Source organism: Esox lucius, chromosome 20, assembly GCF_011004845.1.
Source record: "Esox lucius isolate fEsoLuc1 chromosome 20, fEsoLuc1.pri, whole genome shotgun sequence".
Classification (NCBI taxonomy): Eukaryota; Metazoa; Chordata; class Actinopteri; order Esociformes; family Esocidae; genus Esox; species Esox lucius.
The window spans coordinates 39,963,398-39,980,419 of NC_047588.1; the positions used below are offsets into that span (position 1 = coordinate 39,963,398).

At 38.0% G+C, this 17,022-nt stretch overlaps 1 protein-coding gene and 1 long non-coding RNA gene across 2 annotated transcripts; both read right to left on the minus strand.

The window, feature by feature from the left end:
* Positions 1-1,580: 1,580 nt before the first annotated feature.
* zgc:113314 lies at positions 1,581-6,310 on the minus strand. Its single transcript, XR_004574943.1, has 6 exons — positions 6,295-6,310; positions 4,238-4,291; positions 4,026-4,100; positions 3,648-3,779; positions 3,228-3,320; positions 1,581-1,797 (listed from the first exon to the last, which is right to left on the minus strand). It is a non-coding gene; the product is annotated as an uncharacterized protein LOC619272 homolog (long non-coding RNA).
* A 5,221-nt stretch (positions 6,311-11,531) lies between these two features.
* Positions 11,532-15,604, minus strand: LOC105007184 (E3 ubiquitin-protein ligase TRIM39-like). The gene is made up of 11 exons (XM_034288890.1): positions 15,521-15,604; positions 15,232-15,341; positions 14,953-14,991; positions 14,316-14,405; positions 14,121-14,237; positions 13,850-13,987; positions 13,577-13,714; positions 13,197-13,260; positions 12,950-12,976; positions 12,829-12,855; positions 11,532-12,073 (listed from the first exon to the last, which is right to left on the minus strand). Exons 6-11 carry the CDS (start codon positions 13,856-13,858, stop codon positions 11,532-11,534), a joined length of 807 nt encoding a protein of 268 aa, XP_034144781.1. The 5' UTR covers positions 13,859-13,987; positions 14,121-14,237; positions 14,316-14,405; positions 14,953-14,991; positions 15,232-15,341; positions 15,521-15,604.
* Between the last annotated feature and the right edge of the window lie 1,418 nt (positions 15,605-17,022).

Here is a 17,022-nt window from a genome sequence, read left to right on the forward strand (position 1 = left end):
TGAATCAAACTGAAGACAATTCAAAGGAAGGGTTCAAACTTGAATAGATTGCATTTAAGTGTAAATAGTGTGTCCATGTTATGTGAATTGTGTATGTAAATTGTGTTATGTACCATTTACTATTTCTATCTGCTTCTAAATTAAAGCCGGCATTTAAACTTACTTTTCTGTCTGGGGTATTTATTATTTATCTACAAACTGCTCCGCCGAACCTAGAGCCTGGTCCTAACTTATCTACTACTCATAGTAAGTGCTACACAGGGGTGTTATCTCAAGGATCACGCACGTTAGGCATTTGAAAGCAACCCTTTTGTCACTGCATTCACTCCTAACAGAAACACGTGTTAACCATAAACATTCCAATGACAGCCTACTAGAATTGAAATAAAGTACATACGTATATATGTCTATAATGAATAATGTTTTTCAGAACACCAGCTATTCAGGCCTTAGATGGTCCAGTGGTTTAAGCTTCTGCTTTTGGCACACATGTATGTAGCAGCATGGTATGAATCTTACCCACATCACATGTTAATCCAGTGTTCATGAGATTACAGTGAATGGAAGGAGAGTAGCCAGTACGGCCAGAACAGCTGTCATTTTTAGCAAGAGACGAGACAAAACAGTGAAGGAGTGGTTGTCCAGACTCTTCTTGCTCTTACCTTACTTCGACAGAAAGAGAATGAACATACTGAGCTGAGCGGATCAGTACACCAGTGTAAGAGATGTCCATAGCAAATGACATGACTGCCCCCATTCGGCCCCACATGTCTAGCATGTCCAAATACATCTATCATTTGGAGTTGGGTTCTGCTAGCAGGGCAATGTATGCTCCTGTCTCTGTAAGTAGGTGTGCAGCAATGACAGAGAGAGATCAAGTATGATGGTAGTAAGTAAAATAACAGATATTTTCTGAAACCATGCAAAAAACCAGTGGAGTCGCAGGGTCAAATTCACACATTTGTATGTGGCAGTTTGGTCACTGGTTCATATGGTAACAATTAACACAGAAGAGTGCAAGGCATGCTTTAGATAAACAAAGGTTAATGAAACTAAATGAAAGGATTTAAAAATGGGTAAAACATAGATGTAGATGAGGGGTGGGCAAACAATCATGCCAGCAGGCCAAATTCAGCAATAATAATAATAAAATAGTGTTGAGGAGAAGTAAAACATAACTCACCAGCCCATTGTTATACATCAAATAATTTAGACATTATAATGGACCTATTGTATAGATATTTTAATTATTGCCCTTTTCTGGTAAATCATTTATGATTAACAAATTACAAATGTTAGCTTCCATTTAATAAAAAAATCCTGATATGGCCCCCGAGCTAAGTACTTTGTCCTCCTGTGGGCTAGACATTGCCAAACAAATGCCATTTCAGTAATTTGACAGGCAAGATATGGTTTCATATACACCACCCTCCCACTAAAACAGGAATCATTTAATTACAGTGGAAGCGATGAGGGCATGTATGTGTTTTTCATTTCAGTTTTATTATCAAATAACCTTTACATATCTTTGAAGCATATATGGAAAATATTTCATGTTTTTAACATGGTTACTTCCCCAGTTTGCAAATTCAGTTTTTCCAACTTATAAAAAAACAACATAAGTTGAGCAAGTCAGATATGTTATTTAATGTTTAACCATTTGACCTTTTAAAGTCCAATCCAATTCCTCATAAGGAAATCCATGACAGGGAGCATGTTGGCCAGCGTTCCCATCTTCCATTGACGTGCTAGGTCCTGAAGAGTTGTGCACACATCCTCTCCTGGATGTATTGAATCCTAAAGCGACAGGGAAAGAATACATTTAGGACCAGAAATAATGTGTTTTGACCAAAATCCACATTTGGCATTTCCATATAAAACTATATATAAAAAGTTTGTATGAAGACCCAAAGTCTCTTTCCGAGTGAGTGACTGACTGACTGACTATCCCTTGTTAAATAGCGTAGTGGTTAGAGACGCAGATTTGCCTCCCATAATTGTCAATACGCATTATGCCGGTTCAGGACAGAATATTTTTTTGCTAGCTACTACTTTACGTAGCTACGTCATAGGAAGCCTAAAACACAACGGTTTTGGTGGATATTAGGATTTGTTCAGGATAAACAAACACTTCGCTGGCTTCACAATTCTGTTGTCTTTTCACTTGACAAAAAAGTCAGTTATTGTTAGTGATGGCCATTCGAGGCTTCATTACCGTTCTTCTAGCAGCAGGATATTATGCTAGCAGTGCTAACTCAGATTTTCTTTTTAAAAATAAAAGCCATCATTCAAATATATACATTAATATTGTTAACAATCTTGTCAGTACATGTTTGTTTGATATCTGTTCTAATGTTATTCTTGTCTGTTCTTTTTCACAGACTAGATTGTGAACTATATTGCCTTACACATTTCAATTATGGCTTTTATTGTGATAAAAAAAATCTGAGTGCTGCCAGCATAATATCCTGCTGCTGAAATAACGCTAATGAAGCCTCGAATGACCATCACTAGTTATCACCACCTATATTGATTGATACTGTATCTATATCATTCACAAATGGCAAATTAGATGTTAAAACTGACAGTGGCAAAAGAGGATTTGTTCAGGATAGACAACCTCACTGGCTACAACCTTGAGTAGATACGTTAAGGGAAGCCTAAAATGAAACTGTTTACTATATTGCGACTATTTCTGGTGGATTTTCAAATTATGTCTCAGGATTTGTTCAGGATAGACAAACACTTCGCTGGCTGCACGATTCTCTCGTCCTTTCACTTGACGAAAAAGTCTGTTATGGTCACCTATATTGATACAGTAGTTATTGTGTCAATGTCATTCACAAATGGCTAATAAGCTGTTAAAACAACCAGTGACAAAAGCCATAAAGTTCATGGATGCTATTTGTGGTGGAGGTAAACTTAATGAGAAACGTTACTCAGTTTAACACTAGTTAATGGTGTCCAACAATATATTAAATATAATGTGAAGAGGCTACAGTAATGCCTGGCATGTGTGCAGTTTGGTGGCGCAGTGGTTAATGACTATGCCTTCCACTTGGGTGAACTGTGTTTCTCAAGAGGTGATTCTCAAGAGGGCAGCCACGATTAACACATTTTATTGTGGGCCAGCTGATCTAGGCTTGCCTGGTTTCTTGTTAAGTTGTTCTGTGACTTCCCTCTATGGCTGCCCTTTCAGATAAACAGGGCTAAGGACCTTCACTAACCTTTGGTAGAGACTGAAGGCTTGAGGTCCACTCAGACATGGTCATCTGGGCCATTATTAACCTTTCCCTGGTCTCTGGGATCTTCTCTTTACTCTGATTGGTTGTATATTCAAAGACAGGAAACATAATTGAACAGTACACTACATATGAGAATGTGTCACAATGTGAAGAATGCCCTAATAAATAATGTTAGAAATAATATAATATATTTAATACCAACATTTATTTTAGTAATCTAATTATTATTACACTCATACAAAGTGAAATAAAACATGTAAATGTAATAGTTAAAGTAGAATCAAAAGTAAAACTAGGATTCTGAGGTTGGTATTGGAATATTTATGATTCATACATAAAATATTTTTTCATATGAAGATTATGATGACAAATGTTTATCAAGTCTGTTTGACGTAGTTGTACCTGTGCTGTATCTAAATTTAGTCTCTGTGGTGAATGCTTCAGCTCCTCAGCCCACTGCAAAAGGAAATGTTGACACTCCTCCAGACTCAATATGTCTTCCTCCATACTGTGTTCAAGGTGACGCAACTGATACTATGGAACATGGAAGACATTTTAACATTGTTATTTTGTTTTATTCATTATAGAAGTTTAGAAACAAATGGAGACAAAACAGGCTTCCTTGTTCGTGATTAGAATTAATCTTCCTGTAGCAACATGTAAAAATCATTTTGATGCTCTTTCTGAAAATGTAAGAAATGTATGCATTTAATTTACTGGTATACCGAAGTGTTTCACACATTTCCTACACTGCAAGTATTTTGGAAACCCTGAAATTACCTTTGTGACTCTGTCAAGCTGGGTGGCCAGCTGTCTGATGATGTCTTTGGACTGTTTTAACGTTGTGTCATCCTTCTAACAGGACAAAGGTCTCTGTCAGTCATGTCAGACCGTTACATCATTGACAGAAATAAGTGAGTTCAAATGTTATGGTCCTAATAAAAAATAAACCCTAAACATTAAAACCCAGGCCCATTTCATGGGTAACGTACCTGTGGAGGTGTGAGTGTATCACTTGAAGTACTTCTGAATCTCTTTTTGAGTCCCTATATTAAAGAAAAGATTTGTCAGTGTCCATTGATTATAGCACATATTTGAAGTGTTTTTTCGTGCAGTACAGTACCTATGGAATGTACTCCGACCACCTTCATTTTCTCCACATGTTGTGGTTTAAGACTTGATTTAGGGTTTTGGTAAGCAGCTTTGAGTCTTTTTGGGTTTGACTATTATATAAAGCCAGGTGTGTGCCTTTCTAGATCATGTATAATCAACTGAATTTGCTACTGGTGGAACCAGAGGCGTTGCTAGTATCACAATATATTCGGGGCTCAGTTCTCCCTAATCAGAGAACTGACTGGGAGGCCAGTTCTCCAATTAGGTTGTTGGAGTCTTTCAGTGTAAGAACAAAAGTCTCTGTCAGTAATGTTACTCAATAATTAGACAAATAAATGTAAAGGACCTACAAAAAAAGACCAGCTCCACAGAACTGAGTTATAACCAATTCAAATGACATACATTGCAGTATTATCTGTTTCCTATTCCTTAGAATAAAATGTAATCTTCTGTCATGCAGTACTCTCCATTTGTCATGTGCTCTCATTGGAACGTTAAGATGTTACAGATGCTTATCGAGAGTCTGAATACAGGAGCAAAAGGTCATGCCTTAATTGGTCCCAGGAAGTACAGATGGGAATGTGTCCCCACTTGATATTTTGATCTAGTCCTCTGATCGTTCCTTGGGTTGGCTTTGAGGATAACACCCCCGATAGTTAGTGAAACTTTAAATTATGACCTACGGGAAACAATAACTCAATAAATAGTTCCATTTATTGAAACTGGCATAGGCAGAATTGGGTGCTTGTGGTTGGGTTCCCACAGGGCCCAAATACATTGGTATTTTTTAAATGATTTTAGGTTTTTTGGAACAAATTGATTGACAAAGTCATGAAAAATTGAAATGGAAGGAATGAAGTGAGATTTGACAAAAAGTACACCTCAGGGGTCTGTGGGAACCCCAGTCGGACAGTTCATTTTGTCTAAATTAAACTATATGGCCCATAAATAGGACATCTTTGCCATCAATATCATATCATCAATTTTGACGAATGGAAATATTTAATAATATATTTCAGCTGGCTACATCTATCAATAAACAACTTCCTAGCTAAAATTATACATTTATTCTCGTAATGACCATTGTTTTCTTTTTAGCCCCAGAAATGTATACTCTAAAATTATCATTGTTTTTTTGCAACCCCAGTACAAAACGTGATGCATTGAGTCAGCCTTTAAAATAATGACAAATCCTGCAATCCATGAATGCATTAAAAGCATTCTAGAGAACAAATATAAGCTTTCAACTAAAATATAGTGTTTTACATTGACAGAGTGGATGCTGCTTGTTCTTTTAAATCAGATAAATACTGACCTGTAAGATATTATACAAAATAATAAAGAAGCTAAATCATAAATAAGCTAATTGTGGTAGTAATAACATTTAAAGAAATATTGTGTATACTACTGTACTTCAATATTTGGAGTTTATTTATAAGGGGAAATAACCCCCCCAAAAAAAGTATATGAACTTTATTAGAGATACATTTTTCTGTTATTACATGAAATTAATGGATTGTTAATTGTTCCTACCCTTGTTGAGGAAGGGCCATTTTGGGGCAACATTTTGAGCTGAACGATGGCTGACAAAGTTACGATTGCATCTATGGTGAATGTAATGAGCCAAACATTCTAAAAATTTGACAATATAAAAATGAATAATTAGATTTGTAAGTATGCAGCAATCCTGTGGGCGAAAATGCCTTATTGATGCTAGAGTTCAGAGGAGAATGGGCCGACTGATTCAAGCTGATAGAAGAGCAGGTTTGACTGAAATAACCACTCGTTACAACCGAGGTATGCTGCAAAGCATTTGTGAAGCCACAACACGCACAACCTTGAGGTGGATGGGCTACAACAGCAGAAGACCCCACCGGGTACCACTCATCTCCACTACAAATAGGAAAAAAAGAGGTTACAATTTGCACAAGCTCACCAAAATTGGACAGTTGAAGACTGGAAGAATGTTGCCTGGTCTGATGAGTCTCGATTTCTGTTGAGACATTCAGATGGTAGAGTCAGAATTTGACGTAAACAGAATGAGAACATGGATCCATCATGCCTTGTTTCCACTGTGCAGGCTGGTGGTGGTGGTGTAATGGTGTGGGGGATGTTTTCTTGGCACACTTTAGGCCCCTTAGTGCCAATTCGGCATGGTTTAAATGCCATGGCCTACCTGGGCATTGTTTCTGACCATGTCCATCCCTTTATGACCACCATGTACCCATCCTCTGATGGCTACTTCCAGCAGGATAATGCACCAATGTCACAAAGCTGGAATCATTACAAATTGTTTTCTTGAACATGACAATGAGTTCACTGTACTGAAATGGCCCCCACAGTCACCAGATCTTAACCCAATAGATCTTTGGGATGTGGTGGAACGGGAGCTTCGTGCCCTGGATGTGCATCCCACAAATCTCCATCAATTGCAAGATGCTATCCTATCAATATGGGCCAACATTTCTAAAGAATGCTTTCAGCACCTTGTTGAATCAATGCCACGTAGAATTAAGGCAGTTCTGAAGGCGAAAGGGGGTCAAACACAGTATTAGTATGGTGTTCCTAATAATCCTTTAGGTGAGTGTATTTGTGTAAAAGGGTGTGGTGAAAGTTAATTACACATTATATAAAGGTTTGCATAATATGGTGCAATGGGCCAATAATAAACAAGTGATTTGGAAGAAACTCTTTTTGTAGTTTTAGTAGCCTAATAATTCAACACACCAATGGTTGATGATTGATATTGTGGGTTGACATAAAGCATTGTGATTGTTCAACAATAAAATAAATATGAGAAATACGATTTGCCTACAATTGTGTATACAGTGGATATGTTCATATGTAAGGTGTTTATTGTAAATAACAATTGTTGTTCTGTTCAGCCAAAGGTATAATTTTAAAGTTAGTACAGTTAGGCAGACATGCTATAAGTGGGTTTAAGAAGACTAATGGATTCTTGTGTTCTTTTTAAAAAGATTTGAGTAAATTCCACTGCCATATTTAAGTTATCGTATTTTAGTGACTGTATTTTAATTTGTGGTAGTTTCGTCCCCCATTTTGGAACACCTTTTCATTTTTTGTATTTCAGTGGTCATATTTGAGTCACAATATTTTATATCCTTTATTGTATTTCATTTAATATTTTCTAAGATAAAAGCACAAAGATAGTAATTGCTAATAAACAAAAGGCAATCTACTCTAAATAAAGTAACCCCAAACAAGTGTCTGTCCTGTGTGTTACCCAATTCAAAAGGCTACTCATACAGTGTACTAAAACTCACCTGACACAAAGAAAAATAAGGTTTTCCATAAGGCTCTGAGCAACTGTCATACTTTGGTTTCTCTGTTTTTTTTGCCAAAATGCCAAAATCAACCAAGATTTTGGCATTGTAACCTAAAAAAAGAAACTAATGATTTGTGTCACCACAGTTAAGGCATGTTGCTTTGGAGACAAATGTCACTTTACTCATGTCTTCTTTAATTATAATATAGAGATTATTAGGGAAATATGTTTTTTGTCAGACTGACTGATCACCTTCATAATTACCCTAGGTTAAATGTAGCTATTACAGATGCCATCAAAATGTATGGCTGGAGTAATACAAAAAAAAAAACTACAATGGACCACAGCTGAAATTGGAAAAATAAGTACTGGTTTGTCTAACCACCTCTGAAAATGTGCCAGGTAAACAGCTTGTAGGCTACAGCTTTTATGTAAAACACAGTATACCTTCTATCCTACCCACACCCTGATGAGGCACGCATGCTCTCCATAAGACCTCGTCAGGGAGAGGATTAAAGGGCCCAAGAAAAGCTACTCTTGGCAGCAGTGGAAGACACACTTTGGAGGATCAATCTATCAATCACATGTATTTATACAGCACTTTTTACATCAGAAGTTGTGCTTTTACAAAACACCCAGCCTGAAACCCCAAGGAGTAACAAAGCATGTGCAAGTTTCACCAAACCCAACAGCATGTTTTATCACAACATGCTTGGTTGTGATAAAATATCTCCTCTGGGGTAGGTACAATCTGCAAAGTTCACAAATCCTGAAATGGATCAGTATTGCCCTCTAGTGTCTGTGGTCTGTCAGGACCCATCAACATGTTGGAGTGAAGCAAACAGACAGAAAGACAGAATAACAGAAAGACCCACACAGAATAAAACGTAAACCTATGTAATAAGTATTTTGGTGATACTTCAATTGACAGAAAGATATTTACAAAGTCAGATTAACAGACTGGCCAGTAGTAGATACTGAAACAGACAGGCCAATGGAAGGAGAAAAGTGCCCTCATACACAGTCAGATGGACCGAGAAACATAACGTTATACTGACTGGCGTATCACAGAATTACAGACCTACAGATGAATAGTCTTACACTTCCTGACAGACAGACATGATACATTTAACTACTTGGTTTCATGTCTATGTAATCTAAGTAACATCAGTGTTGATAAAATTAGTATTATACTCTTTCACTTGAAATATTTTTTTTTAGAATAGAGTTTTTTCATTTTTTTCATTTACATTAGCCAGAGCGACTTACAAAAAGTGCATTATTCTTATGGTGTCTTAGAAATACAACATCTGACAATTGTAATAGGTTTCCTTCACTAAAGCCAATAGTTAGCAAAGTGCCAGAGAAATCAGTTAAGTACATTTTGTTTGTAATTTTTTTTATTTCAAGTGGTGGGGGGGGTACACAAGTTAATTACGATACTCATCAAAGAGTGTTTTCAGCCATTTTTGGAAGATTGGCAGGGACTCTGCTGTCCTTGCTTCAATTGGAAGTTTGTTCCACCATTGAGGTGCCAAGACAGAACAGTTTTGCCTTGGCTGAGTGGGAGCTGACCGCTTGTGCGGGTTGAGTGGCCAAAAGACATGAAGTGGCAGGTCAGAATGCACAGGAAGGGTGGCAAGGTTTAAGGTTGTGGGTTTTTCCATGATTTTCTTTAACATGACTAATTGCATGACAATTGTTTCCTCCCATTTGTCCACCTCTGCTGACTGACCATCTGCTTGAATGTGCCAACAACGAGTTTGGCTACTTCAGCTTCCTCAGACGGATCGTAATAATATCAGTGTTGTCTATAACTGAGGAGACCCGGGTACCTTTCCAGGCCCAGGATGACAAGCGGAGGCCCTGAAAAGGACCACTAGATTAAACAGGTTGAACAAAACTGGCAACAGGCCTTTTTATTGCGGCCATGTGTTTAATCTAGTACCGTAGCTAGGGGTCCCTCCCTGACATACAGTACCAACAACATGTTTGGACACACCCGTCCACTTTTGACTGTCACTGTATATGTCCGTCTTTGACATCAAGTGTTTACGACGTGAATGGCAACACTGGATTTAGAAGAGCCATAATTGGGGTAGAGCTTGGTGACAAGCTAAATGTGGGGAATGTCTTCTCACGCTCGCTGTGTACGTGAATTCACTTTCTTACCTAGAGTACATGTCCTGATTATGATCATAGTGTCATATTTTAGGTGTCAGGTCAAAACATGCAAATCATGATCATACTATTTATTTTTTCACGTTCAGTTTTATCACAAATACTGTTCTTCTTCATAATTAAGTCTGTGTTTTGTATCCGTGAGTGGGAGAGAGGGTTAGAGGGATAGAGAAAGAGGAAAGCGAGACACAGATGGATTCACATCTGGTCACATCTTCACACCGTACAATGACTGCCAGCATGTTTGTACTTACACTGGTTAAATTTGTGGCTTGTTGCACTGGTCTTGCAGGGCATCGTGGAGGTGCAGTTTGAAATGTTTTAAACATACTTACCCGATTACTTACTAGGGTTTCTATGTATCACCTTTTCAAAGTCTGAGTGTAATATACGTCAAACTTGACATGGACACTATAACATGAAACCTTTTGCCTCCTATCCTAGCATTCAAACAAGGTCCCACACTACTGTAGCTCTCGGGATTAGAAAAGACTACTTCTAGATAGACTGCATAGACTGTACAATCCTAAACAGCTGCTGCCTGTCTAGGACCTCTATAGGCTGGGGCTTGTTGTTCTGTCTACAGTTACACTGTTTTCCTTGAACTTTTTTCCAAACAGGGAGCAGGTTACCAGAAATGTAAAACCACTTGACTATAATTAGCCTAGTCAAGGGAAGCCCTATATCCTCACAGTGCTGAAGTAATATATGACTAGCCTTAACCTAGTTACAAAATGTTCCTTTGGAGCGTGTCCAAGTAGATATACTATATATATTTATTAACCAGTTAGTTTGAATCCTGAATGCTGATTGGGTGATAGCTGTGTTATATGTTGTGTATGACATCTTTCCCAGCACAAAATCAACGTAAATACTTCTGTGGTCCATAATTATGTCTGAAACTCCTCCAATCACTCTTAAATTTGTAGATTGAAAAAACAAAACAACCCAAATGGAAGGCCTTCCCATTAAAATGACTTAGTCTGTTGGGGAGTTTGATCAAAGACCTGAGAATTAAGTCACCATTAGACATGGAGACAATGATGATCAGTTTATGTTTGCGCAGCGGGGGGGAGCTCCGAAGATATACAGAGGGAGGATGGGGTGTTTGTCCAGTCAAGGAGGCACTCGGATGTACAGTATAGTCACACAGTCAAAACACACCATACACATCATACAAAAGCTTTAAAGCAAATAGCAGTGAGAACTGACAGGATACATTTCATTCTCTTGTTCTCAACCATGAACCATCCCAAAACTTGTGTTTGATGGTAGGCACCCAGTGGTGTTTCAATGCATGGATGCAATTTATGATACAATACATGAACATTTGCGAATGTTTTATTTTAACATGAATGCTTGCATATAAAGGTTATTGCAAAGGAAGCAAAATGTAATCATTGAAAAGACATAATATTGAAAACACATTATATGTTCGCTTTGTATGAATGTAAAATGACAGGGAAAGACCAGTCCTCTACACACTTCACAGCAACTACAGTTTACATTGTATAGTTTTACCTACAGGTAGTTTCAAATTCAAATTGACTCTTTATATCCAAAATGTCTACATATTATGAAATACAACCACTAAAATAAAGCTAATCACCCATAATATTTATACTGGATTAACACAAATAAAAATGATGCTTTTTAAAGTCTAGACATTCAATGTAAATATACTGTGTTTGTGCATCATTGTAAAGTTATTTATTCCCCAGAAGGACTAGCTCTCTTTTTGTCTCTGTGGTGTGAAACATGGGGTAGATATTTTCAGATAGATCAAAGTCAACATAAAAAGTGTAAATATGGAGTCTTTTCTCTGCGTCATAGAAGGAGACCTGTCCCTCCTCTAAATCCAGATACACTCCTACCTTGGAGGGGACACACTGGGTCAGTTTAGTGACTGGTGTGGTTACAGCCATGAGCTCCCCAAGCTGTAGACGCAGAGTCCAGTAACCCGTTTGTGTGTTTAGATGAGTAAAACCATGTCGAGGTGCTGACTCTCTAACTACCCCTATCCTCCACTCTGACTTCCCTTTGACCCCCACCTCCCAGTAATGTCTCCCTGAAGTAAAACCCTCAGTCCCCAGTACACACCACCACCCACTGTACATGTTTGATGTAATTTCACAGTGATCCCAAGGATTGTAGACACTCTCAATGATCGTCCCCATTGTCAGTCGTTGGTTGTCCGCGGAGAGTAGGAGATTTGGGTTGGCTGTGCTTGGATCCAGAGTGATCTTGGCTAAGAGGAGACAAAAGCCATTTTATTAGCGTCAAATTAAGTTGGAAGCAAGTGTCAGTGGAAAAGAAAACCCTTGTGACATCAGTAAAGAGTGTTAAGATGGTGCTGTGTTCTCTACTAATCATAAAAATATGTTAATCAGAATAAACAGGAGAGGGGGTTGGTGGGTCTTGACAGGTTAAACAGGACGGGGATGACATTTTTTTCTATTTTCTTACAGCACAACTGTGTCACGGAGGCCAGGGTTTGTATCACGGACGTCCAGCTAAAGGCACCAAAAATGTATAAGAATAAGACTTTCTTGGTAAGACGTGGTGGAACCATGATTCAATGTTCGGATCATCCTGCATTTGCAGTGGAGTTACCGAAGAGACACGGTCATAATCCAGAATTGGAGGTGACGAAATTGTGAGGGGAAAAGCAGCAGTGAAATTTAAATAAATGAATAAATGGGTTCTGAAAAGACATAAATAGTGGTGTCCACTGAAATTTGAAAAAAAAAATGTTTCAGGTTTCTATAAAATAATGTGGGAGAGAGTAACTATAGTTATGTGCACCCTATCTGTGTATTTATTCATGTTTTTATTATTTCTGTAAAACAGGGATCAACTGGAAAAGAGACCTAGTTCCCTGGATAAATAAAGGTAAATATAACATTTAGCTTTGAATTCCAAGGAAGGTGTTCTGAAGCAAAACAACTGAACTCATTTTTGGATGTTAAATATGTATAAATGTTCTATGTGAAACATACAAACCTGATGCTTTCAAAATCCATCTCCAAACTGCAATGAAACAGATAAAATTGTTAGAATGACTTCTGGAATGAAGTGTTTATAAAAATGTACCATGAGCTGTGAGCTTTGTAATTTGAAATACCTGTATCAGGAATACGATTAAGAGCCACTAAAGTAGAAAAAAGAGAACAAAGCAATAACCTATTAAATAAATGAATTGAATACAATGTGTGTTGACTTTTTTAATTGGAATCCTTTTGGGGGTTATTTTTCAATAGGGTATTTAAAACTAAAACTGGGGGGCAGAACATAAAACCTGAGGGGGCTAAGCCCCCTCTTGCCCTCTCATGGCGCTGGGTCTGCCACGCACGATTCAAATAGACACTCACCTCTACTTCTGAACATGTGTTTGTACATGAGCCACTGCTTTTCAATGGAACCCTGTAGAAAGGGCTGCCATGAATGTTATACCATTGATTACAAACTGGTGGTTTTGAAAAAAGTACTTCTCTAATAACATGGTAACAAAAATACTGTTTGTAATATATATCGAAATGTAGTATATAACATTGTAACCACTGTGTCCAGGCACTCAGACTTGTTGGGCATAAAACAAACAGTCCTGCTATATTCTCCATATATACAACAAGGAATCATGCTTCATTTGTTTATAGTACAGTATATACAGTATTGAGTATAAAAAACCCAATAACTACTGTAAATGATACATGGCACTTTATGTTACATGATTTCTGTGTTTATTTCTGACCTGGTGAGGCTGTTGCTGCAGCACAGTCCAGATGAGGAAGTCCATGACAGGGAGCATGCTGGGAAGTGTCCCGCTGTCCCACTGTCTCTCCAGATCCTCTAGCACTGAACAGACATCCTCTCCTGGACACACTGAGTTCTGCAGAGGCAGAATTTAATGATCTATGGGGATTATCTTTGTCTATAATAAATCTCTGTAAACCAGTTACAGAGGAATATTTATCGTTGTCATTTGTTTTGACACAATTGTTTTGCCTTTCACTCATCCTCTCACCGATTTCATCTCTTTGAGTGTCTGGGCCCAGTCAGACAGGACCACTATGGCTTCCTTCAGTACCTGTTCCCTGTATTGTACCTGCTGCTCACAAGCCTTCTCTCTTCTCCAGTCTGTTGTGAGTTCCAAAGCTGTTGTCTAGTGAACCAAGAAAAGATGGTTTGTGAAATAAAAAAAAATGTTTACGAATCCAGAGCATATTATGCAAGCAGTTATGGTTAACAGTCTTGCTTGAATACAGAATGTAAAACTTATGCAACAAAGCCTCCACCTGTCCTCTCTGTGATTGTTGTTTCACTTCCTTAGCCCACTGCGCTATGAAGTCTGGACACTCCTCTTAACAACATCCACACTCATTCATTTTGGTCAGCAGGAAGTTGTTGCTGATCTGTGGGGAACGGTACATAAAGAATGATTATGACTTGTGGCCATTGAAGAAAGGATCACATACTCCCCCATGACTTACCTGGACAACTCTACTCAGTTCAGCGGCAAGTTCTGTGATGATCATCTTTGACTCATCCCAGTGGAGATCAGCTTTCTCTTTATTAGTTCCCTGTGGACAGAACCAGTGATTATGTGTCCTGAAAAGATTATTCAGCAGTCTTTTCCACATTCTGATACTGCTGCATTATGTCAACTGCTTCAAAATTGTTGGTCCCACTTAAAATAATATTGAGCTTATGAATGCTTCATGCCTTCACAAGCACTACATACATATGTTACAATGCATCTATAATCTTATGTAATGCTTTATAAAGGGTTCATAAACTTGGCATAACTGTTTGACCTAAATACCAAATTCAGTTGTGACACAACCCATTATTTCATAACAACGTAAAGCCCTTGGTAAAATAAGCACTTGTAAATAAATATATTTTTAATTATCTTCAGGTGAGACGCCACAAGGTATTCATAAAATGTTCATACACGGCCAGGATATTGGTTGTCATTCCATTGACCCTATATTCATAATGACATTACGATACCATTGCATTGGAACACATTTAGGTATGTTTTTTAGGACATTATGAATGCATTGGGAAGCATTTATAAACTCAAGACCATGTGGTGACAAACAGGTAATATTTGAATGTTCTTACCACAATCTTGAGAACTTTACTCATGAAGCGATACTTCATCTTTAATGCATTTTGGGAAAAAGAGGATGAAGTTCATGTTACTGAACATGGCTGATGATGGAAGGAAAGTGAAAACTGGATCACGGAATCGCACATGTAATTGTACTGAGTGAAGGCCCAGCCTGCCAGTCCATCTGAGGCATGCAACATTTTCCCAACAGACAAGATCCTGGCATGGAGCAGAGCAGGTATGCAGTTTCACCAAGAACATTATATTCTTTAAACATTTTACTACATTACCTTACGCAAGCTCAACCTAAGTTGGTTGAAAGGTCGTGCGGAATTGGTTCTGTTATTTTTCTTTTCTTTGCAGTTACTTCCAAAGCCTTCACAACTGCCATTAACTCTTTCTGCAACAATAGAAAACACAATTAGTTATTTGGATAAATATCCTTAGAAACGTCTAAGAAACTTAGAAATGGCAGTCTGTGGAGGTCCACTTCTAACTTTAATTAATCAATAAAACTTTTGAATGCTAATATGACAGCTTTTATTCTTGTTGTCAATGGGAGGAATTATTTCAACTTACCAGCTGTCTGTGAAGGCATCTTTGATTTTAAATTACTTCTAAAAACCCAGAGAGTGTATCACATTAAGTCTTCAGCTATCATCCACCATTTAGAGAATGCACTGCAGCATGTTGTTGGTAAAACTGTCAACAGAGCAAACTCCACCCACATCTCCAACATGCCTAATACTAGTCGCCTAGACCCCTCTCTCATGTCTTCCTTTAAGGAGACAAGGAGAACGGACATATAATAGCATGAAACCGAGATCTTGTCATGGATGTTGTTGAAGACACTGCCATAGAGAGTGATAAGTACCTGAGAGTTTATAAAAAGGGGTATTCAAATCTGGCCCTCGAAGCCAGTTCCACTCCATTTTTTTTATTGCAACCCACTAACCAATGACTCATTCAGACTTAAGACACCGGGTGGGTCCGAATAATGATGATGTAGAAGAGAAAACCAGCAGGCTCCGGCCCTCATAGGGTAAGATTTAAATACCCCTGGTCTGTACAATGTGTGATTCTTGTGATATTTGTTCCCCACAGATCAGCAACAACTTCCTGCTGACCAAAATGAATGAGGGTGGATGTTGTCAAGAGGAGTGTCCAGACTTCATAGCGCAGTGGGCTAAGGAAGTGAAACAACAATCACAGAGAGGACAGGTGGAGGCTTTGTTGCATATGTTTTACATTCTGTATTCAAGCAAGACTGTTAACCATAACTGCTTGCATAATATGCTCTGGATTCGTTCATTTTTTATTTATTTCACAAACCATCTTTTCTGTAATTTTTTTTTTCTCCAAATTTGAGTGGTCACTACTATTCATGTCTTATCAGAACCCATTTATTAATTTATTTAGATTTCACTGCTGCTTTTCCCCTCACAATTTTGTCACCTCCAATTCTGGATTATGACCGTGTCTCTTTGGTAACTCCATTGCAAATGCAGGATGATCCGAACATTGAATCATGGTTCCACCACGTCTTACCAAGACAGTCTTATTCTTATACATTTTTGGTGCCTTTAGCTGGACATCCCGGCATCGGAACGCTGTGTCCGTGATACAAAACCTGGCCTCCATGACACAGTTGTGCTGTGAGAAAATTGACAATTCTTTCATCCCCGTCCTGTTTAACCTGTCAAGACCCACCAACCCCCTCTCCTGTTTATTCTGATTAACATATTTTTATGATTAGTAGAGAACACAGCACCATCTTAACAATCTTTACTGATGTCACAAGGGTTTTCTTTTCCACTGACACTTGCTTCCAACTTAATTTGACGCTAATAAAATTGCTTTTGTCTCCTCTTAGCCAAGATCACTATGGATCCAAGCACAGCCAACCCAAATCTCCTACTCTCCGCGGACAACCAACGACTGACAATTTATCAAATTTTTATTTGTGTTAATCCAGTATACATATTATGGGTGATGTGCTTCATTTTAGTGGTTGTATTTCATAATATGTAGACATTTTGGATATATAGAGTCAATTTGAATTTGAAACTACCTGTAGGTAA